This window comes from Muntiacus reevesi, chromosome 10, assembly GCF_963930625.1.
Source record: "Muntiacus reevesi chromosome 10, mMunRee1.1, whole genome shotgun sequence".
NCBI lineage: Eukaryota > Metazoa > Chordata > Mammalia > Artiodactyla > Cervidae > Muntiacus > Muntiacus reevesi.
Window position 1 is genome coordinate 13231408 of NC_089258.1, and position 18387 is coordinate 13249794.

Sequence of the window (18387 nt, forward strand, 5' to 3'; positions counted from 1 at the left end):
GTTGAGGCTGATAAGAGCTGGGAGACTGTGTTTCTGCAGGAGGCTCCTTCTCCGGCCCTGCCCAGTGCCGGGCCAGAAGGCCCCCGGCTGCGGAGTGCAGGCAGGAGGCGGCAGCACATGAAGCCAGGACCCCCGCCGCCCCAGACCAGGCCGCCTAACAGTCACTTTCTGACCCTCGCAAAGCAGAAGGGGGTCCTCAGGAAAACGGAACATGGCACAGATATGAGGCACCAGGAGGGCCGCCTAGGGGGACCCAGCTGGGGGAGGGCAGCAGGCTCGGGGGCCTTGGGTACCGTAGGAGAAGGGACCGGGCAGCGTTTCTCTGTAAGGCGTGAGGAAAGGCTGCTCTGGAGCATGGTCTTCAGCGCAGGAGGTCTGTTGCAGCCAGACTCAGCTGTGCCCCAGCTCTAGACACCCCTGACTTCTGCTAGAATGGTCAAGCCTTCCTCCTTTCCCCGGGAGAGGTGCCTGCGTGAGCACATTTACATCCCTCAGGCGGCAGGAAGGTTCTGGGCTTTTAGAAACTTGCCTTTTGCGTTGTGCTGGAGCTAGAGGCTGAGCCACCAGCCAGGAGACAGGATAGCATGGCGTGGGGGACCTGCTGCAGCCGCTCACGGCACGTGGCTGCCGCACACGCTCCCTTTGTGCCGCAGCTGTGGAACTGTGATTCTCGGTAGGAAGGAAACCCCTGTGCCAGCGGGGGAGTGAATGCCCAGAAAGAGCCCTGCAGGAGGCTGCTGCCTGCTTATCAGAGAGCAGTGTTTGCAGAAAGTCTCTTCTGACCTGGGTGCAAAAGTGGCGTCTCCATCGGGGCCTTCCACTTTCTACCACTAGAGGTCAGTTCAGTTCAGTTCAGTCGCTCAGTCGTGTCCGACTCTCCAACCCCATGAATCGCAGCATGCCAGGCCTCTCTGTCCATCACCAACTCTCGGAGCTTACTCAAACTCATGTCCATCGAGTTGGTGATGCCATCCCCTTCTCCTCCTGCCCCCAATCCCTCCCAGCATCAGGGTCTTTTCCAATGAGTCAACTCTTCGCATGAGGTGGCCAAAGTATTGGAGTTTCAGCTTCAGCATCAGTCCTTCCAGTGAACACCCAGGACTGATTTCCTTTACAATGGACTGATTGGATCTCCTTGAAGTCCAAGGGACTCTCAAGAGTCTTCTCCAACACCACAGTTCAAAAGCATCAATTCTTTGGCGCTCAGCTTTCTTTATAGTCCAACGCTCACATCCATACATGACCACTGGAAAAACCATAGCCTTGACTAGACAGACCTTTGTTGGCAAGTAATGTCTCTGCTTTTTAATATGCTGTCTAGGTTGGTCATAACTTTCCTTCCAAAGGGTAAGCGTCTTTTAACTTCATGACTGCAATCACCATCTGCAGTGATTTTGGAGCCCAAAAAAATAAAGTCTGACATTGGTTCCACTGTTTCCCCATCTATTTGCCGTGAAGTGATGGGACCAGATGCTATGATCTTAGTTTTCTGAATGTTGAGCTTTAAGCCAACTTTTTCACTCTCCTCTTTCACTATCATCAAGAGGCTTTTTAGTTCCTTTTCACTTTCTGCCATAAGGGTGGTGTCATCTGCATTTCTGAGGTTATTGATATTTCTCCCAGCAATCCTGATTCCAGCTTGTGCTTCTTCCAGCCCAGCGCTTCTCATGATGTACTCTGCATATAAGTTAAATAAGCAGGGTGACAATATACAGCCTTGACGTACTCCTTTTCCTATTTGGAACCAGTGTGTTGTTCCATGTCCAGTTCTAACTGTTGCTTCCTGACCTGCATACAGGTTTCTCAAGAGGCAGGTCAAGTGGTCTGGTATTCCCATCTCTTTCAGAATTTTCCACAGTTTATTGTGATCCACACAAAGGCTTTGGCATAGTCAATAAAGTAGACATAGATGTTTTTCTGGAACTCTCTTGCTTTTTCAATGATCCAGCGGATGTTGGCAATTTGATCTCTGGTTCCTCTGCCTTTTCTAAAACCAGCTTGAACATCTGGAATTTCACGGTTCATGTATTGCTGAAGCCCGGCTTGGAGAATTTTGAGCGTGTGAGATGAGTGCATTTGCACGGTAGTTTGAGCATTCTTTGGGATTGCCTTTCTTTGGGATTGGAATGAAGACTGACCTTTTCCAGTCCTGTGGCCACTGCTGAGTTTCCCAAATTTGCCACTAGAGGTCAGTGGTTAGCAAAAATGCTTTCCTCATGATTTTATTGTTTCCCTGTAAAATTGTTCTTTAATAATACCATATGCAGACAATGTCCTGATTTTCATGCTCCCAACAAAAGCCGTCAGTGAGGTGCAGGAGTGCCTGTCATTTACTGAATCTGGTCTGCTCTTCCTCGGCAAGCCCACAGTGCTACTAAGACAAAACTTATTCCTAACTGTAGCCGTCCCAGACACAGGTTTTGGAGCACAGGAAAATAAGACACACCCATTCTTATGGAAGTCACATGGCTTTTCTCAGACTTGGACTAACAATCTCTAAAGAAATACACTAAACTGTCTATCTCGTTGGCCTAGAGTGTTGGCCTTTAACCTTTCTGTTTGCCAAGTTTCTTCCTTTTATACCAGGGCTGGGGGAAGATTGTGGGGCAGAGAACATATATATGAGTAGTTCTTCCCATCTTATTGCCCCTTCTTCCGCCCTTGTACCTGACCCAACCTTTGAGCTCCAATTTTATCTTCCTCCCCCACAATCTCTTGAAAATTCCTATTGCCTATGTCCTCCATCTGAAATGTTTGGTCTTTCAACAAGGGCTGTCTTTGTGTTTGGATCACCGGTTTTAAAAGTCGGGTGACCCAGGTGTGATGACCTTGCAGTGTCTGTCACTATTAACTCTGAACCAAAGGTACTGACTGTACAGTATGGTTTAGTTCACTGAGCCCTCCCTAATGCACTCTCAGAGCCCCCAGATGCGCCCACCCAAGCCCTAGCCTTCACCACACTGTTGGAGCTCTGTTGGAGAGAGAAGCAAGCCAGCAGGCAGTCAGGACTGAGGACAGGGCTCTGCCCGTGGCCCCGGGACCCAAACTGTGCTATTCCACTGATCCCCCACAAAGTTCTGCCAATATTATTCATGATACTATCTTTAAAACTGATTCTTTTTATTTACTAAAATACATAGATTTGAAAATGAAATCCTTAACGTCCTTTCCGTGAATAGAAAACCAATACCACTGCTACCAGTAAATAAAAATAAATACAGTGAACAGTGATGTGATGAAAATCTAGCTATGTACTGTTGAAAGTGAACGTCTCCCAGTCATGTCCAACTCTTTGCAACCCCATGGAATGTATAGTCTGTCAGGCTACTCTGTCCATGGAATTCTCCAGGCCAGAATACTGAAATGGGTAGCCATTCCCTTCTCCAGAGGATCTTCCCAACCCCGAGATCGAACCCAGGTCTCCTGCATTGATGGCAGTTTCTTTACCATCTGAGCCACCAGGGAAGCTCATATACTGTTACCCAGTCCCTCCTTATTAAAAGGGGAGATTAGCAAGGATTGAAGACATGCTAAAGACTGAATGCCACAAACGGAGACTTGCCGCTAAAGCAATTTAAAAACTTTCAAGGGGATTTTATAAAGGAATAGCTTTCTCACTGTGTGATTCAGCATTAATTAATGCTATGGCCTGCTACTGTCTAAGGTCACTTTTCTTTCAATCTAACTTCTCATGTGCTGGAGTGATACTCACCTCACCTGTATCAGTCAGGCTCCTGGTGGGGATTTAATGAAAGGTCCAAGTCACAGATATAATTCACAGGAATGCACAAGAGAGGGTGAAGCACCCAGAGGCCAGGTTAGTTACCACCCCTGGGGCGGAAAGGGCAAGAGGAAGAAGTCACAATCCTGGGAAAGCTGGCGCTCCAGGGAAGAAGCTGCTCAGGCAAGTCTAGAGTCAGAGACGCAACTGGCATCTGAAAAGCAGCAGGCAGTGCAAGGGGAAAAGGGCATCAGCGTTTTTCTCCAGTGCCTCCCGTCGGCGGCCCCTAACTGGAGGCAAATGGCGAGCAAGGCTGGAAGAGGCAGTCCATCAGGTCGGCGCAGGAAAGGATTCGAGAGGTGGAGCGAACAGGATCAGCACAATGTCCCTGGGAATCATTGATGCCCAGCATATGCAAGGGACACACACACCCCCCCTGGCCTGAAGGGAGGGGCAGACAGAGGGCAGAGGCTGGGAGGGACAGGGCGGGCAAGACCTAACGTGCCCGCTGTCTGGCCCACAGTGTCGGTGAGCATCAGCAACCTGTACCCCGGCTGTGAGAACGTGAGCGTCAGGAGCCGCAGCATGATGTTCGAGCCGGGCCTCACCAAGGGGGTGCTGGAGGTGTTCGGGGCCCCGTCTCACCACCCGCACTGCGCCACGGATGACCAGTCCACCAAGGCAATCGACATCCAGAATGCCTATTTGAACGGTAGGCTCACCCTCCCCAAACGGAAAGAGTTTCCTGCAGGGAACCTGTCCCGGCGGGCATCTGCCACAGCTGCATTAAGGGTGGAGAAAGGGCCAGCGTGGGAGTGACCCAGGGCTGAGGCACGGCTGGTTAATATCCCAAAAGTAAAACTAAACACAGTAGGTGCTTAACAAATGACCGTTACGTTGTTCAGTCGCTCAGTCATGTCTGACTGTTTGCCAGCCCATGGACTGCAGCACGCCAGGCTTCCCTGTCCTTCACCATCTCCCAGAGCTTGGCTTAAACTCATGTCCATTAAGTCTGTGATGCCATCCAACTGTCTTATCCTCTGAGCCCCCCTCTCCTCCTGCCCTCAGTACCTCCCAGCATGAGGATATTTTTCAATGAGTCGGCTATTTGCATCAAGTAGCCGAAGTATTGGAGCTTCAGCTTCAGCATCCTGAGTATTCAGGATTGGTTTCCATTAGGATTGACTGGTTTGATCTCCTTGCAATCCAAGAGACTCTCAAAAGTCTTTTGAGTAAAAGTGAAGAATCTTTTGAGTAAAAGTAAAGAGTCTTTTGAGTAAAGAGTATGTTTACTCTTAGGAATAAATTTAAAGACTCAAATTCAAAGACGGTGAGTAAATTTTTTATGAAGACTTTACTCAACAGTCTTTTGAGTCTGTTGAGTAAATTAGCAGATTTTTTGACCTCGTAAAATACAGTCTCATTAGCAGTTGGTATACCCAATTTGAAACTCAAGTGCTGGTTCTCCCTAGAGTTCCCAGGGCCCGCACCAGGAACACAAAGCTTGCTGAGATGCAGTTCATTCAGAACAGGGATAGAGCAGTTTCTCTGAGGCTCAGTTCCCTTAACTGTGAGGATTTTATGAGCTGGTGTCTATTAAAAGTCCTAGAGAGAGGAACTCAGAAGAAATTGGGGGCATCTTCATGAAAGCCCTTTTATATACTAAATCCAGTTAAAAATAGAATACTCAGGGTGTTTACCTAAAGCAGCAGTTCTTAAACTGCCCTGGAGCCACTGGAAGCACAGACTGCCAGGCCCTGCCCCTAAGCCTCTGATTCAGCCCATCTGGGGAGTTTCCTGGCGATGCTGCTACTGGGCCAGGGACCCTAAGGAAATAAAGTCCATATGCATTTTGCTCCCTTAAAAGTTGAGTGTTGTCCGAGTTCCAGGGAGCACAGCTGGCCCTGCCGTGTAGGGAGCGAAGTGTGTGCGCAGCACCCACCACCCACACCCTCACCCCTCCTCCTCCCCTGGTCTCACCCCCTTCCCGGGTGTGGCTCCAGCACTCCGCAGGCTCAAAGGGCCTATTTCTGTGTTCCCAAAACTATTCCCACTGAGGTCTTAGCTGCCAGACTTAGAGGGCCATGCTCCCCAGGAGTGCTGGGCTCTAGAAAAACCCTGTGGATCTTCCAGAATGTCTCGACTGCAGAATTTCTGGCACAGAGTAAGCACCAAGGGGAAAAATTAGGGAAAAGGAGCCTGAAATCCTATAACTGAAGTGGTCCTGCCTGACTCCCCAGAGGCCACTGGGTGGGTGTCACCGACCTTGTGGGATCTGGTGGTGTGTCCAGGTGTCTGGACGATCATGAGGAGGTGCTGGGTGCCCTAGAAACTCCAGGTCAGAATCTCACCCATGACATTTACAGGAAAACCAGCCACACCACAGCCCCTGTGTGGGAAAGCGACCGCACCCCTACCACACACACACACACTTCCTCCCCAGCCTGACCCTTCCACTGCCTCCCCCAGTGTGGTTGGCCCCTCGGACCCAATCTCCTCACAGTTCCTCTTACATCCTTCGTGTGCCAAGCCTCTCATCAGTTATTGCATCTTACACCTGTGTGCAGTGGCCTGCTCCCTTCTGACCATCCAAAACAGGTCCCCCCCTTAGCCGTAAAGGCGAATTTAGTCACTATTAAACCAAAGTTAAGGTTACATTTCATAGTGAAGATCCCATTGTTGGGGGGTAGAAAACCAAGTGTTTGTGCACATACACCTCTCCATGCATGCTTATAGGCATGTACATGCACACGTGTGTGGGGTTTGTGTGTGTTTGTACCACTCTGGGGTGTTATAAGTAGATGTGATAGAGATACACATATAATAATGATACAGAAATGATCATGGAAGTGTTAAGGAAGATGGAAAAGCAGATTACAGACACAAGTAGGTTTACTGTAGTAGTAGTGTTAGTCACGCATGTCCTCTTCTTTGCAAACCCATGGACTGTAGCCCACCAGGCTCCTCTGTCCATGGGATTCTCCAGGCAAGGATCCTGGAGTGGGCTGCCATTTCTTTCTCCAGGAGATCTTCCTGACCCAGGGATTGAACCAAGGTGTCCTACATGGCAAGCAGATTCTTTACCGCCTAAGCCACCTATAGCTGTATAAATAAAAGGCATGGGTATAGAAACAGACATAAACAGAAAATATAGGGATATGTAAATATTCCATATGTAGATCTATACTTAAGTAGATGCATAAATAAACAGATGAATGCGGTGGATGTCACTGTCCCTATTCATAATCCTTAAAGTGCTAAGAAAATTTGTGATTGAAATTTGGTGGCGTCTCACGATTATTAATCTTTCTTTTCCTTTTTCTCTGTAGGCATTGGTGACTTCAGTGTATGGGAGTTCTCTGGAAATCCTGTCTACTTCTGCTGTTATGACTATTTTGCTGCAAACGATCCCACGTCCATCCATGTCATCGTTTTCAGTCTAGAAGAGCCCTATGAGATTCAGCTGAATCAAGTGATTTTCTGGCTTAGTTTCCTGAAGTCTCTTGTCCCAGTGGAAGAACCAATAGGTGAGCTGTGATGCCGGAGGGGCAGATGGCCCTTCCTCCTGACCTTGCTTCCCGCTCACGCCCAGATCTGGCAGCTTGTGGCCAGCAAACCACCCTTATTCCTCCTTCCTATCAGGAGATCTCCACTCGGGAAGCTTCCTAAGGCTCAACTGTTGGTTTTGTTCTGCAAGGAGTTGTTTCATGACTGCATATTTCTGCCACAAAGACTCAGTTCTCAACAATTCCTTGAGAGTCATTTCTGACTTTCTTTCTGTATTTCAGAGCTGTGGTCACTTTTGTTAGGTGCGTAGTGGGACACCTCATCTGATAGCTGCTGTGCCTTTACCTAACGGGCATGTAGTTAATAAACAGAACAAGCTCCCCTTCATCCATCAAAAATGAAAGAAAGGGAAACATGTTAACTGAATGTAGTATCTTAGCCTTATTCCTAGAGGAAAAGACAGCCTGGACAGACTTATTTTGTCCTTTTCATACAAAAAAAAGAAGCAGCCTTCCCTGGTGAAATGTAAAACTCAGCAGTCAGTTCTTTTCTTGAAAAGCGTGTAACAGCAAAATAAATTGGGCTAATTCCCTTCAGGGAACCTCCACTTTTGCCTCCTCTCTTTTCATGTTTTCATTTTAAACACTGCCGTTAAGTGAGAGGCTCTCTGCTGATGTGAACTGCAGGAGTTTCCCTTCTGAGCCATTTCTGTGCTGTGCTGCATTCAGCAGCTGGCTCTGGTCTTGGAAAGAGCATCCCCCAGCCAGAAGCTAGATCTCCCCTCGCCATGCAAATAAGGCCTACTTGGAGGAAGATCTGAGAAGCTGCGTCATGCTCTGTGGTCGCTTCTGGTCCACTTCTGAGCAGCCTTCCTTGAGGCCCAGGAAACAGGCTCATTCCATCTTTGGCCAGGCCTAGACCTTCTACTGACCTGATAGGTCACTCCGATCAGCAGGCATAGGTTTGCAGGTCTGCAGGCAAAATGTACCAGTCTCGTCCACCTAGCAAGGCAGCCCAGACCGAGCACCCCACCTCACCTGGGCAGGTGTGAAATGGCTCGCTCTCTGCCCTCAGCCTTTGGCGGCAAGCTGAAGAACCCACTCCGAGTTGTCCTGGTGGCCACCCACGCTGACATCGTGAACCTTCCTCGTCCGGCTGGAGGCGAGTTTGGGTATGACAAAGATACCTCGTTGCTGAAAGAGATCAGGAACAGGTAAGGTGGTTGCCGTATCTTCAGGTAATGCAGCCGAAATCAGGTGACCCAGGAGAGGAATGAAAGAACTGAAAGGTCTCTTGGGCTTGGCCGAAATTTTTATTGTATGTTTCATTGTTACCAAAGCCACCGATACACATAATAACAAATTAAACAGAAGTAAAAGGCACAGGATAAAAATCAGCAGCCTTGGAGTACCACTGCCCAGAGGTAACTCTTTTTAGTTGTTTTCTGCATTTTTTTTTCAGCTCTACTGAGGTGTAATTGACAAGTGAAATTGTAAGCTATTTAAACTATACAAAGTGGTGATTCAATATATATATCTACACAGTGTGAAAGGATTCTCTCCATCTCATTAATTAACATATCCGTCACCTCACCTATTTATCTGTTTTGTGTATGAAGACATCAATCAGTATTTCTTAAAATGTAAGTTGCAGCCTGCTAGTGGATCATAAACTTCGTTTCAGAGGCCTGCGGTACAATGTAGGCGAGAGGAACATGATAGAAAATATCAGAGTGCGTTTTATGTCAAGTATTCTTGGAAAACTTTCTTGTTTCACTTAGAAATGTGGATATGCTTAGAATCACAGTGTAAAAGTATCTATTTTTACTTAGTGTCTATCCCACCCAAAAAATTTTGAACCTGCAGCTCTATTTAATATGCTAGTAATTTGATTTCTTGATTTATCAACTCACACTTACCTATTATCTTCCTGATATGAAAAGTTGGGCTTCTACTGATACTTTTTTTCCTGAACTTTTTTTCTGAACTAATACTTTTTCTTCTGGAGTGTAGCCAATTAACAGTGTTGTGACAGTTTCCGGTGACCTACTAATACCTTAGATCTAAGGTGTTGTTGCATACTCATCCCTCTGTTCTTACTCCATCAGCTTCCACAGTATCTCTTCTCCTGCCTGGTCAAGTGAGTTCATTAGGCCTCCCCTTTCCTGTGTCGAGGGAAGCTGTGTTCCCCAGTTTTGTGGAACCTGGGGCACCTGTCTGCACCTAGAGCAGGCGGTGTCCCCAGGCCTCCACACCAGGGTGACATTACAGAGTCCAGCCAACAGCAGGTGGGGGTGTGTCTCCGCAAGGCCACCAGCCCTTCCTTGCCCCCCACCAGCCCTTTGGACCAGCAGGAGCCTGGACCTCTGTGGAAACACCTGGGGAGACTGCGTCACTCTCAGGAGGCCACTGCTCTTCCCCTAGGTTTGGGAACGATCTTCACATTTCAAATAAGCTCTTTGTTCTGGATGCCGGGGCTTCTGGGTCTAAGGACATGAAGGTGCTTCGAAATCACCTGCAAGAAATACGGAGCCAGATTGTTTCGGTGAGTATACCTGGGAAGGGCTGGACCCAACCTTCCACCAGACCATGCAGTGACCAGGGAGTTGGACCTCTTTGTGCCTCTTTGTATGGTTCTCATGGTTTAGTCCGGTTTTCACGGGACCCAGTACAGGGTGTCTACATGGCCACATTTTCATCCTGTTGTTCTAGGGTGAGGAAGAGTAGAGAAATGAGGAGATGGCCTCGAGATGAAGAGTTGTTCTGGGCAAGACAGACTACCTTAGGGTGTATGAAATTCTGAGTTTTAGTGGTTTGTTTAAGAATAAAATTGTTTCCTAAAAATTAAAAAAGCAATTCAAAAGTGAGTAAACGTATTGTGAAATATTTCAGAAATGCAGAAAAGTGGAAAAACAGTCACCAACAAAATTCACTGAAGAAATAATAGATGACCAAATGGAATGAGATGGTGTTCTTAGATGGCAAGATCTTAGGAAGTGTTTCATTTTCCGGAGTTATATAAACTTTGTACAGTTCTCATTAGCATCTGAATGGGATTGAGGACATGGGGATTTTGTCTTAACATTTCAATAGAAGAATAAGTGAACATAAAGGCTCTGCAATCAGTAAATAAATGGAATAGATTAGTGAGGGTAGAAATAGTTCAGAACATCTGCAGAAATTTAATAGAAAACAGAGATGTTATTTAAATTTAATGGGGAAATTTAATAAATGACCTGGCACAACTGGCTCTTTGCCTGGAAGGAAATAAGATTGAACTCCTACTCACTACGCAGCCCCAAAATAAACTGTAGGCAGATTAAAGCTTTTAAATGTAAAAAGCAGTATCTTGAATGGAAATGCAAGAGAATTTATTTTTAAAATACCTGAAGAGTGTTCGAGAAACCTTTTAAACCAAGACAGAGAACCTCAGAAGTTTTCAAAGAAAATACACCAATATTTTGTTCAAATACATTGGACAACATAAAAGTTTAAAAAGTTTTTTCTGGCAAGTAAATTCCATAAATGAAGTTAAAAGGTGACATGGACTGGGGGGAAAAATTATTCTCAATACTTCTGGCATATGAAAGATTACTATCCATAATATTCAAAAAGCTCTCTGAAATGAGCAAATGTTCCAATGGAAAATGCTAAAAAAAACCAAAAAAAAGTGCTCCAGGGACTGTTTCTTCTTCTAACCTCCAGTGTAACAAGGATACGGCTCTTATCCCCCTGCCTGGTAGAGGCCATCTTCAGTTATAGCTTACTGTTTACCTGGTGGAAGTGACCTGTTTACAACACCAGACTCCAGTTCCAGATGTGCTTTGGGAATTTTCAGGAACTCTTTCCTCTCTCATGAAGCCTGACCCTGACTTTCTGAAAGGGGCCACACTACAGCGCTCAGTGGGCAGGGAGTAAGCCTGGAGGGCCTCAGAGAACCTGGTCATAGAACCCAGTGGGTGGCGATCAGGAAAAGTGGTCTGTGAAGGGCTCACGCCTACCCACCAGGTGGGACAAGGGCCTGGGCTCCCTGCAGGGTTTTGAGCTGAGGTGTTGCATATATCTGCTCCACGTCCCTGCACCCCATAGCTCCTGAAATCAGGCAGATGGAACTCACCAAACCCACTGCTTTTAGCCCTAGGAATGTTGTTAAATTTAGGAGGCATAAAAATGATTGCAGAAGAGACTGCCTAACGAATGATGCAGTGCAGTGTATGGCTTGTGGGAGGTTTAATTAGGAAGGTGTGTTGATTATATGAGTCTGTAACATAGACTGGTTTATTTAACCAAGTTAAGAGATGAAAAGCTCATTACAAGCCCATTACCAAGAATTAATCAAATTGGCTCTAATGGTAAAGATCCACCTGCCAATGTAGGAGACATAAGAGGCACAGGTTCGATCCCTGGGTCGGGAAGATCCCCTGGAGGTGGGCATGCAACCCACTCCAGTATTCTGGCCTGGAGAATCCCATGGACAGAGGAGCCTGGCAGGCTGCAGTTCATAGGGTCACACAGAGTCGAACACGACTGAAGTGACTTAGCACGCATGCACATCTCAACAGTAATCCTCACCGATACCTAATTTACTGGTAAAAACCCATCTAATGTTGATATAATGAAACTTAACTCTTTTCCTGTCTTTTTGTTCATAAAGTGGTCATCCCCTGGCTGAAACCCTCACTCCAAGGGGGTGGGGGGACATCAGAAGTTGGTGCACCTTAGATCACTGAGTCCACAGTTCCAGAACCAATATTGCAAAGCCTCACCATCTGTTTAACATGAGCAGAAGTGAAAGCCTCTGTAAACTTGTAGATTTGTGAAATAGATTCTGCTTAAAGGCAAGTCTGAAAAAAAGAACTGCCCCAGGCAACTAACACAGTGCTTTGCACATAGTAGTCATTCAATGTTTGTTAAATAAAGCTATTAGTGTTGTTCAAATTTAAAAAAAAGGAACTGCCCCAGTACTTAGCCAAAAAAGCACTGAGTGCACTCGAATAATTCCATGCAGCAGTGCAGATGTGAGCAGCATCATTTTTAATCCCAGCTCTCCCTGAGTCCCCACAGCAGTACCTTGACCTGCCCATCCTGCATGTTCTAGGTCTGCCCTCCAATGACTCACCTATGTGAAAAGATCATCTCCACTTTGCCCTCCTGGAGGAAGCTCAATGGCCCCAACCAGCTGATGTCACTGCAGCAGTTCGTGTATGATGTACAGGACCAGTTGAACCCCCTGGCCAGCGAGGCGGACCTCCGGCGCATCGCCCAGCAGCTCCACAGTGCTGGCGAGGTGAGAGCTCCAGCCTGGCGGGGATCTGGGAGGAGCCCCCCAGGATGCATTTCCAGTATCTGAAGGTGGGATGAGCTGGAGGGGCAGAGTGGCAACTGCCCACTGCCCATGATGTCTCACAGGAAGGCTCGGGTGATTTCCTAAACTGCGAGCCTCTGCTCTCCTGTTCACCTTAAAAGTGCAGTTCATTTGTTTTGTGGTGGTGGTTTTTTTGTTTGTTTGTTTGTTTTTGCTTTGCTTTGGTTGGTTGATTTTCTGGCTTCTCTTAGTTTGAGGGCAGAATTCCCACAACACTGGGTAACTGGGCCTCTCCTCCCTCTCCCCATAGCCCCTGGTGCTTAGCTGTGATTCCTGCAGCTCGGATGACTGCTCTCCATGAGGTGTGTCAGCTACACATAGACCTAGTGGGTTCACAGACAGTCAAGAAATGGCAGTGATGTATCCTCAGGGAGATGACATCTGGAGACACTAAGATGTGGCAAGCAGTGGTCCCCAGAAATGATCAAGAAATAGAAATCTCTGTTTCTGGTTGTGTTACATTCAGCACTGGGATGTAGTTTGGAAAGTCTGTTCTAATTGCTTTATATGCTGCCCGTCCCACTAAAGGGGGCATAGCCTTCCATCTTGTGAAATCAGGAAACAGTATAAGCTAGTCTGGACCAAGAAGAACAGTTCTGAACGTGAAAAACCAGAAGCAGTTCGGAGAATTTACAAACAAGAAGTTTGCCTCCCCATTCTCAGGGGCCACATTAGGCCCTTGGCCATGGATCATATAGGCTTGAAATTCTAATTAAATCAAGAAGCCAGTGATCCTAAAATACTAGAGCCTCAAGCAGTGATTGTGTCAGTCTTTGAATCCCCATGAAACTACAGGCTAAATCTACTAGCCGCTCCAGCGGTACTTTAAATGATTGCCTCCAAGGATGGGAAAAATGAAGGACCAAAGCTTACCTTATAGTGCTAGATATAAATGTGTGTATTTTAACAAAAATAATAAGCTCACTCTTTTTAATAAAGTATTCTCTTGTCTTCTGGCATTTGATCAGCAACTTTCTAGATCATGGAGATTTGGCAATTCATCTCTCCCTGCTCTTGAGACTTTAATAAGTAAATAAAGGTAGAAAGAAAAAAAGGGAAATCTGAATCAGGCAGCCGCACTCTGACTGGCTGCCAGCCCCTCTCCAGTACTGTTCTGGTCTCTAGGAAGTAATCTAAGAATCTTACTCAGATTTCATCAGTTGTTCTGTCTTCTTCTGGCTCAGGATCACACACTGCACTCAGTCATCTGTCTCCTTAGTGGCGCCAATAAGGCACAGTGTATCTGTCTGTCTTCTGTGACCCTGAGGAGATAGTTATGTCTGAGACTGAATTGCAGACAGCATTCTACCAAAGTGAAAGTGAAAGTCGCTCAGTTGTGTCCAACTTTTTGCAACCCCATGGATAGTCCATGGAATTCTCTAGGTCAGAATACTAAAGTGGGTAGCCTGTCTCTTCTCGAGTGGATCTTCCCGACCTAGGAATTGAACCAGGGTTTCCTATATTACGGGTGGAATCTTTACCAACTGAGGTATCAGGGAAGCCCATTCTACCAAATGTCTTATTAAAAACTAAAAGATACTGCTCTACATTCCAGAAATGTCTCGAACAGAGGGCATCTCAAAGACTTAGACTCGGGGAGAAAAGTGGGGCTTCTCTGCTGGCTCAGATGGTAAAGAATCTGCCTGCAACCCAGGAGACCTGGGTTTGATCCCTGGGTCAGGAAGATCCTCTGGAGAAGGAAATGGCTACTCACTCCAGTATTCTTGCCTGGAGACTCCAGGGACAGAGGATATAGTCTATGGGGTTGCAAAGAGTTGGACATGACTGAGTAACTAACAGTCTCTTTCACTTTTCATGGGGAGAAAAGTACTCCCAGTGCAAACAGATCTCAGCCTCCATGTGAGATCACTGATTTTCGTAGAACTAACCCTGGACAGAGAGGCAGGGAAGGGAGGGATAAGTGCCAAAAAGGAGAAATTGCTTCTATTTGTGTGTATGTGTGTGTCATTTTTTTTATTCTTTCTAACTTCTGCTTTTTAAAGAAATGAACATGACAGGAAAAGCTGAAGTCCCCTTTGCCATCACCTCTTACCTCATTCCTCCCTTGCCCCTCCAGGGCCAACCACTGTGGTAGCATATCTTTCCAGAACAGTCTAATGTAACATTCTGTATCTTTTTTGAAAAATTTCAAGCCTTCAGAGAAGTTGCAAGAATAGTAGGATGAATCCTCATATCCTCCAAACCTAAGCTGTTTATGCTTTGATAAATTTACTTTGTCTCTCTTCTGTTTATATATTTGCTTTGCAAACATCATGACCTTTCACCTCTAAATAATTTAGCTCGCATCTGCTAAGGAGGACATTCTTCCACATAACCATAATATATTTGATTATCATATCCTGGAAACACAATGTTGATATAATCTTATGGTTGAATTTATAGTCCTCATTGAAGTATTTGCCACTTGTCCCAGTATTTTCTTTTACAGCTAAGTTTATTCATTTGTGTATTTATTTTGGGATTCAGAATCCAGTCAAAAATCACCCATTGCATTGGGCTTCTGTCTCTTCCTCTCTCTTTTATTGCATTGACCTTTTATAATAAGAGTTAAAGGTAGTCTTTTCAGAATCTCCTTTATGGCATTGCCAAATGGTATTTCTTGGTTCAGTATTGATTTTGAGACCCCTCCATGTGAATGTCCTGGGTCGTTCCTTACAGCATCTGCACAGATTTCATCCCTGCTCAGGCCCATTAGTGGTTTGAGCAGCTGGGTTATCTGGTCCTTTATGTTCCTAATGCGTGACTTCCCGTTGTCCCCTCGAACAGATCAACATCATGCAGAGCGAAACCGTCCAGGACGTGCTGCTCCTGGATCCCCGCTGGCTGTGCACCAACGTTCTGGGGAAGCTGCTCTCTGTGGAGACCCCACGGGCCCTGCACCATTACCGCGGCCGCTACACCATGGAGGACGTCCAGCGCCTGGTGCCCGACAGCGACGTGGAAGAGCTGCTGCAGATCCTGGATGCCATGGACATCTGCGCGCGGGACCTGAGCAGCGGGACCATGGTGGACATCCCCGCCCTGATCAAGACTGACAACCTGCACCGCTCCTGGACGGACGAGGAGGACGAGGTGCGGGTCTACGGCGGCGTGCGCGTCGTCCCGGTGGAGCACCTCACCCCCTTCCCGTGCGGCATCTTCCACAAAGTGCAGGTGAACCTATGCCGGTGGATCCACCAGCAGAGCGCGGAGGGGGACGCGGACATTCGCCTGTGGGTGAACGGCTGCAAGATCGCCAACCGCGGGGCCGAGCTGCTGGTGCTCCTGGTCAACCACGGCCAGGGCATAGAGGTGCAGGTGCGTGGACTGGAGACGGAGAAGATCAAGTGCTGCTTCCTGCTGGACTCCGTATGCAGCACGATCGAGAACGTCATGGCCACCACGCTGCCCGGGCTGCTGACGGTGAAGCACTACCTGAGCCCCCAGCAGCTGCGAGAGCATCACGAGCCCGTCATGATCTACCAGCCTCGGGATTTCTTCCGGGCGCAGACCCTCAAGGAGACCTCGCTGACCAACACTATGGGCGGGTACAAGGAGAGCTTCAGCAGCATCATGTGCTTCGGCTGTCACGATGTCTACTCGCAGGCCAGCCTGGGCATGGACATCCACGCGTCAGATCTGAACCTCCTGACCCGGAGGAAACTCAGCCGCCTGCTGGACCCACCCGACCCCATGGGGAAGGACTGGTGCCTCCTTGCCATGAACTTGGGCCTCCCCGACCTTGTGGCCAAGTACAACACCAATCACGGGTCTCCCAAGGAGTTCCTCCCGAGCCCAGCCCACGCCCTGCTCCGGGAATGGACTTCCTACCCCGAGAGCACTGTCGGCATCCTCATGTCCAAACTGCGGGAGCTGGGGCGTCGGGACGCAGCGGACTTCCTGCTGAAGGCGTCCTCTGTGTTCAAAATCAACCTCGACGGCAACGGCCAGGAGGCCTACGCCTCAAGCTGCAACAGCGGCGCATCTCACAATTCCATTAGCTCGGTCGTGTCCCGGTGAGGGCAGCCTTCGGCTTGGGCAGGGTCTCTCCCAACTGCAGGGGCAAGGGGGACACAGCCCATCTTTCCCACCAGAGATTCTGGCGCGCTCCTTCCTACGCCCACATCCTGAAGGACGCCCCCTCCCTCCCCGCTTCACCTACTTCTCTGCCACTACCTCCCTCCTCTCACACATTCCCGGGTGTGTGAATGAATGGTCTTTCTAGTTCAAGAGCAGACCCTATCCTTTAAACCTTTGGCCATTTGAAAAGCTAGCCACCCTCCACCTCTCCATCCTCTAGTACCTTGCTTCTTAATGATAATTTTACTGGAATTCCTAACTTTTCAATGAAATTTTTTTAAACTATTATATTAAATGTTCTTAAAAAAAAAAAAAGTGCACATTTATCCAAGATGTGTATTTCTTATACTCTTTTCTTTGTTATACCATGTCCTCAGCTTATCTCTTTTATATTTGTAGGAAAAACTCCCATGTAAGGAATCCCACTGTATGATTTATAAACAGACAATATGTGAGTGCCTTTTGCAGAAGAGGGTGTGTTTGAAATCATCCAAGTCAGCCCGAAGCTGTCGAGAAAGAAACACTCCCTCTCTGTCTCTTGCTGTATGCTGATCATCGCCAGAGGTGCTTCACCCGAGGGTTTTTTGGTTTTTTGTATTTTGGTTTTTTTTTTTTTTTCTTTTTTTTTTTTTTTTGGAAACTTTTGTGTTTCCTTTGGCAAGGAAAGGGGAGAAAGAAAACCTCCTCTAGAGCAATTTCATGGCCAGTGTTGTTACTACAAGACATGTTCGTGTTTGCTTTTGTTTCAACGTCAGTGTGAACGTTCACGTGGAACCTGCAGGCTGTCTTGCTTCTTCATCCCTTGTCATCTCAGGTAGAAGGTTGACACGGTCACAGGGAGCCAAGACCTATGTGAGAATTCAGAAGACCCCGACTCATGATTCGTGGCAGCTTGTTGTCATGTGCATAGCAGACGGTTCTCCACATTTAGATCCTGGTTTGAAAACTTCCTGTACTTGAAGTCTCAAAAAGAAAATAAAGGAAGCAAGTTTTCTTGCAGTGATTTTGAATTGTGATGGAGTTTTAAATTGAAATAAGGGAACATGTCCTAATTCTTCTGTCCTGAGAAGCATGTAATTTTAATATTATATCATATGTATATATATATATGCAGTATGTATATACATATATATTAATACAGGTATTTTTACTTAATCTTTAAGATGTAGTAAAAAAAGTTTTCTTTTTTGTTCTTTTTTTCTTTTCCTTTTTTTTTTTTTTTTTATAAATAAACTGTTGCTTGTTGCATTAGCTTGTTGGTCTTTAATTCAAGAAGGATTCTTTTTGTCATGTTTTCATTTATCAGTACCCTCGTGGGACCAGCCAGTCCAGAAAGTGATTAAACCTAAACTCTTAGGGCTAGAAATCCACAGCAGTTTATTAGGTGCTTAATTATTACTGAAGTTGGGAATGGTGTGGAAAAGCAGAAAGAGCTTGGATGATGTCACCTGTGTTTGTGCTTTAAAGAAAAGATGCACTTTCCACTTCCTTGGGTGAGCCCCAAAACCAAATTGTATCATTTAGTTCTCAGCTATGGGGAAACAGAAAGTTTTCTTTTTCTGTACAAAGATGGAGAGACTAGTGCTCTACGGGAGCAACAGAAAACTTGCTACAAAAGATACATACCTGCCTGCCTTTACTTAGAGACCACACTGCCCCAAAAAGCCATCAGGTTTTGTCCTGCATGAAAGCATCACCATGAACAAAGCTAGTGG

General features: G+C 46.7%; 1 protein-coding gene across 3 annotated transcripts in view; it reads left to right on the forward strand.

Moving 5' to 3' along the window:
- The window catches only part of DAPK1 (death associated protein kinase 1), a 207751-nt gene extending 189843 nt beyond the window's left edge, over positions 1-17908 (forward strand). For all 3 annotated transcript variants that reach the window (XM_065946929.1, XM_065946930.1, XM_065946932.1), the window contains exons 21-27: positions 4245-4433; positions 7051-7248; positions 8303-8441; positions 9652-9772; positions 12326-12514; positions 15380-16608; positions 17072-17908. In XM_065946929.1, the coding sequence (XP_065803001.1) occupies positions 4245-4433; positions 7051-7248; positions 8303-8441; positions 9652-9772; positions 12326-12514; positions 15380-16608; positions 17072-17105 (2099 nt within the window). In that variant the 3' untranslated portion in view covers positions 17106-17908. The remainder of the gene's footprint in view (positions 1-4244; positions 4434-7050; positions 7249-8302; positions 8442-9651; positions 9773-12325; positions 12515-15379; positions 16609-17071) is intronic.
- Positions 17909-18387: the final 479 nt, after the last annotated feature.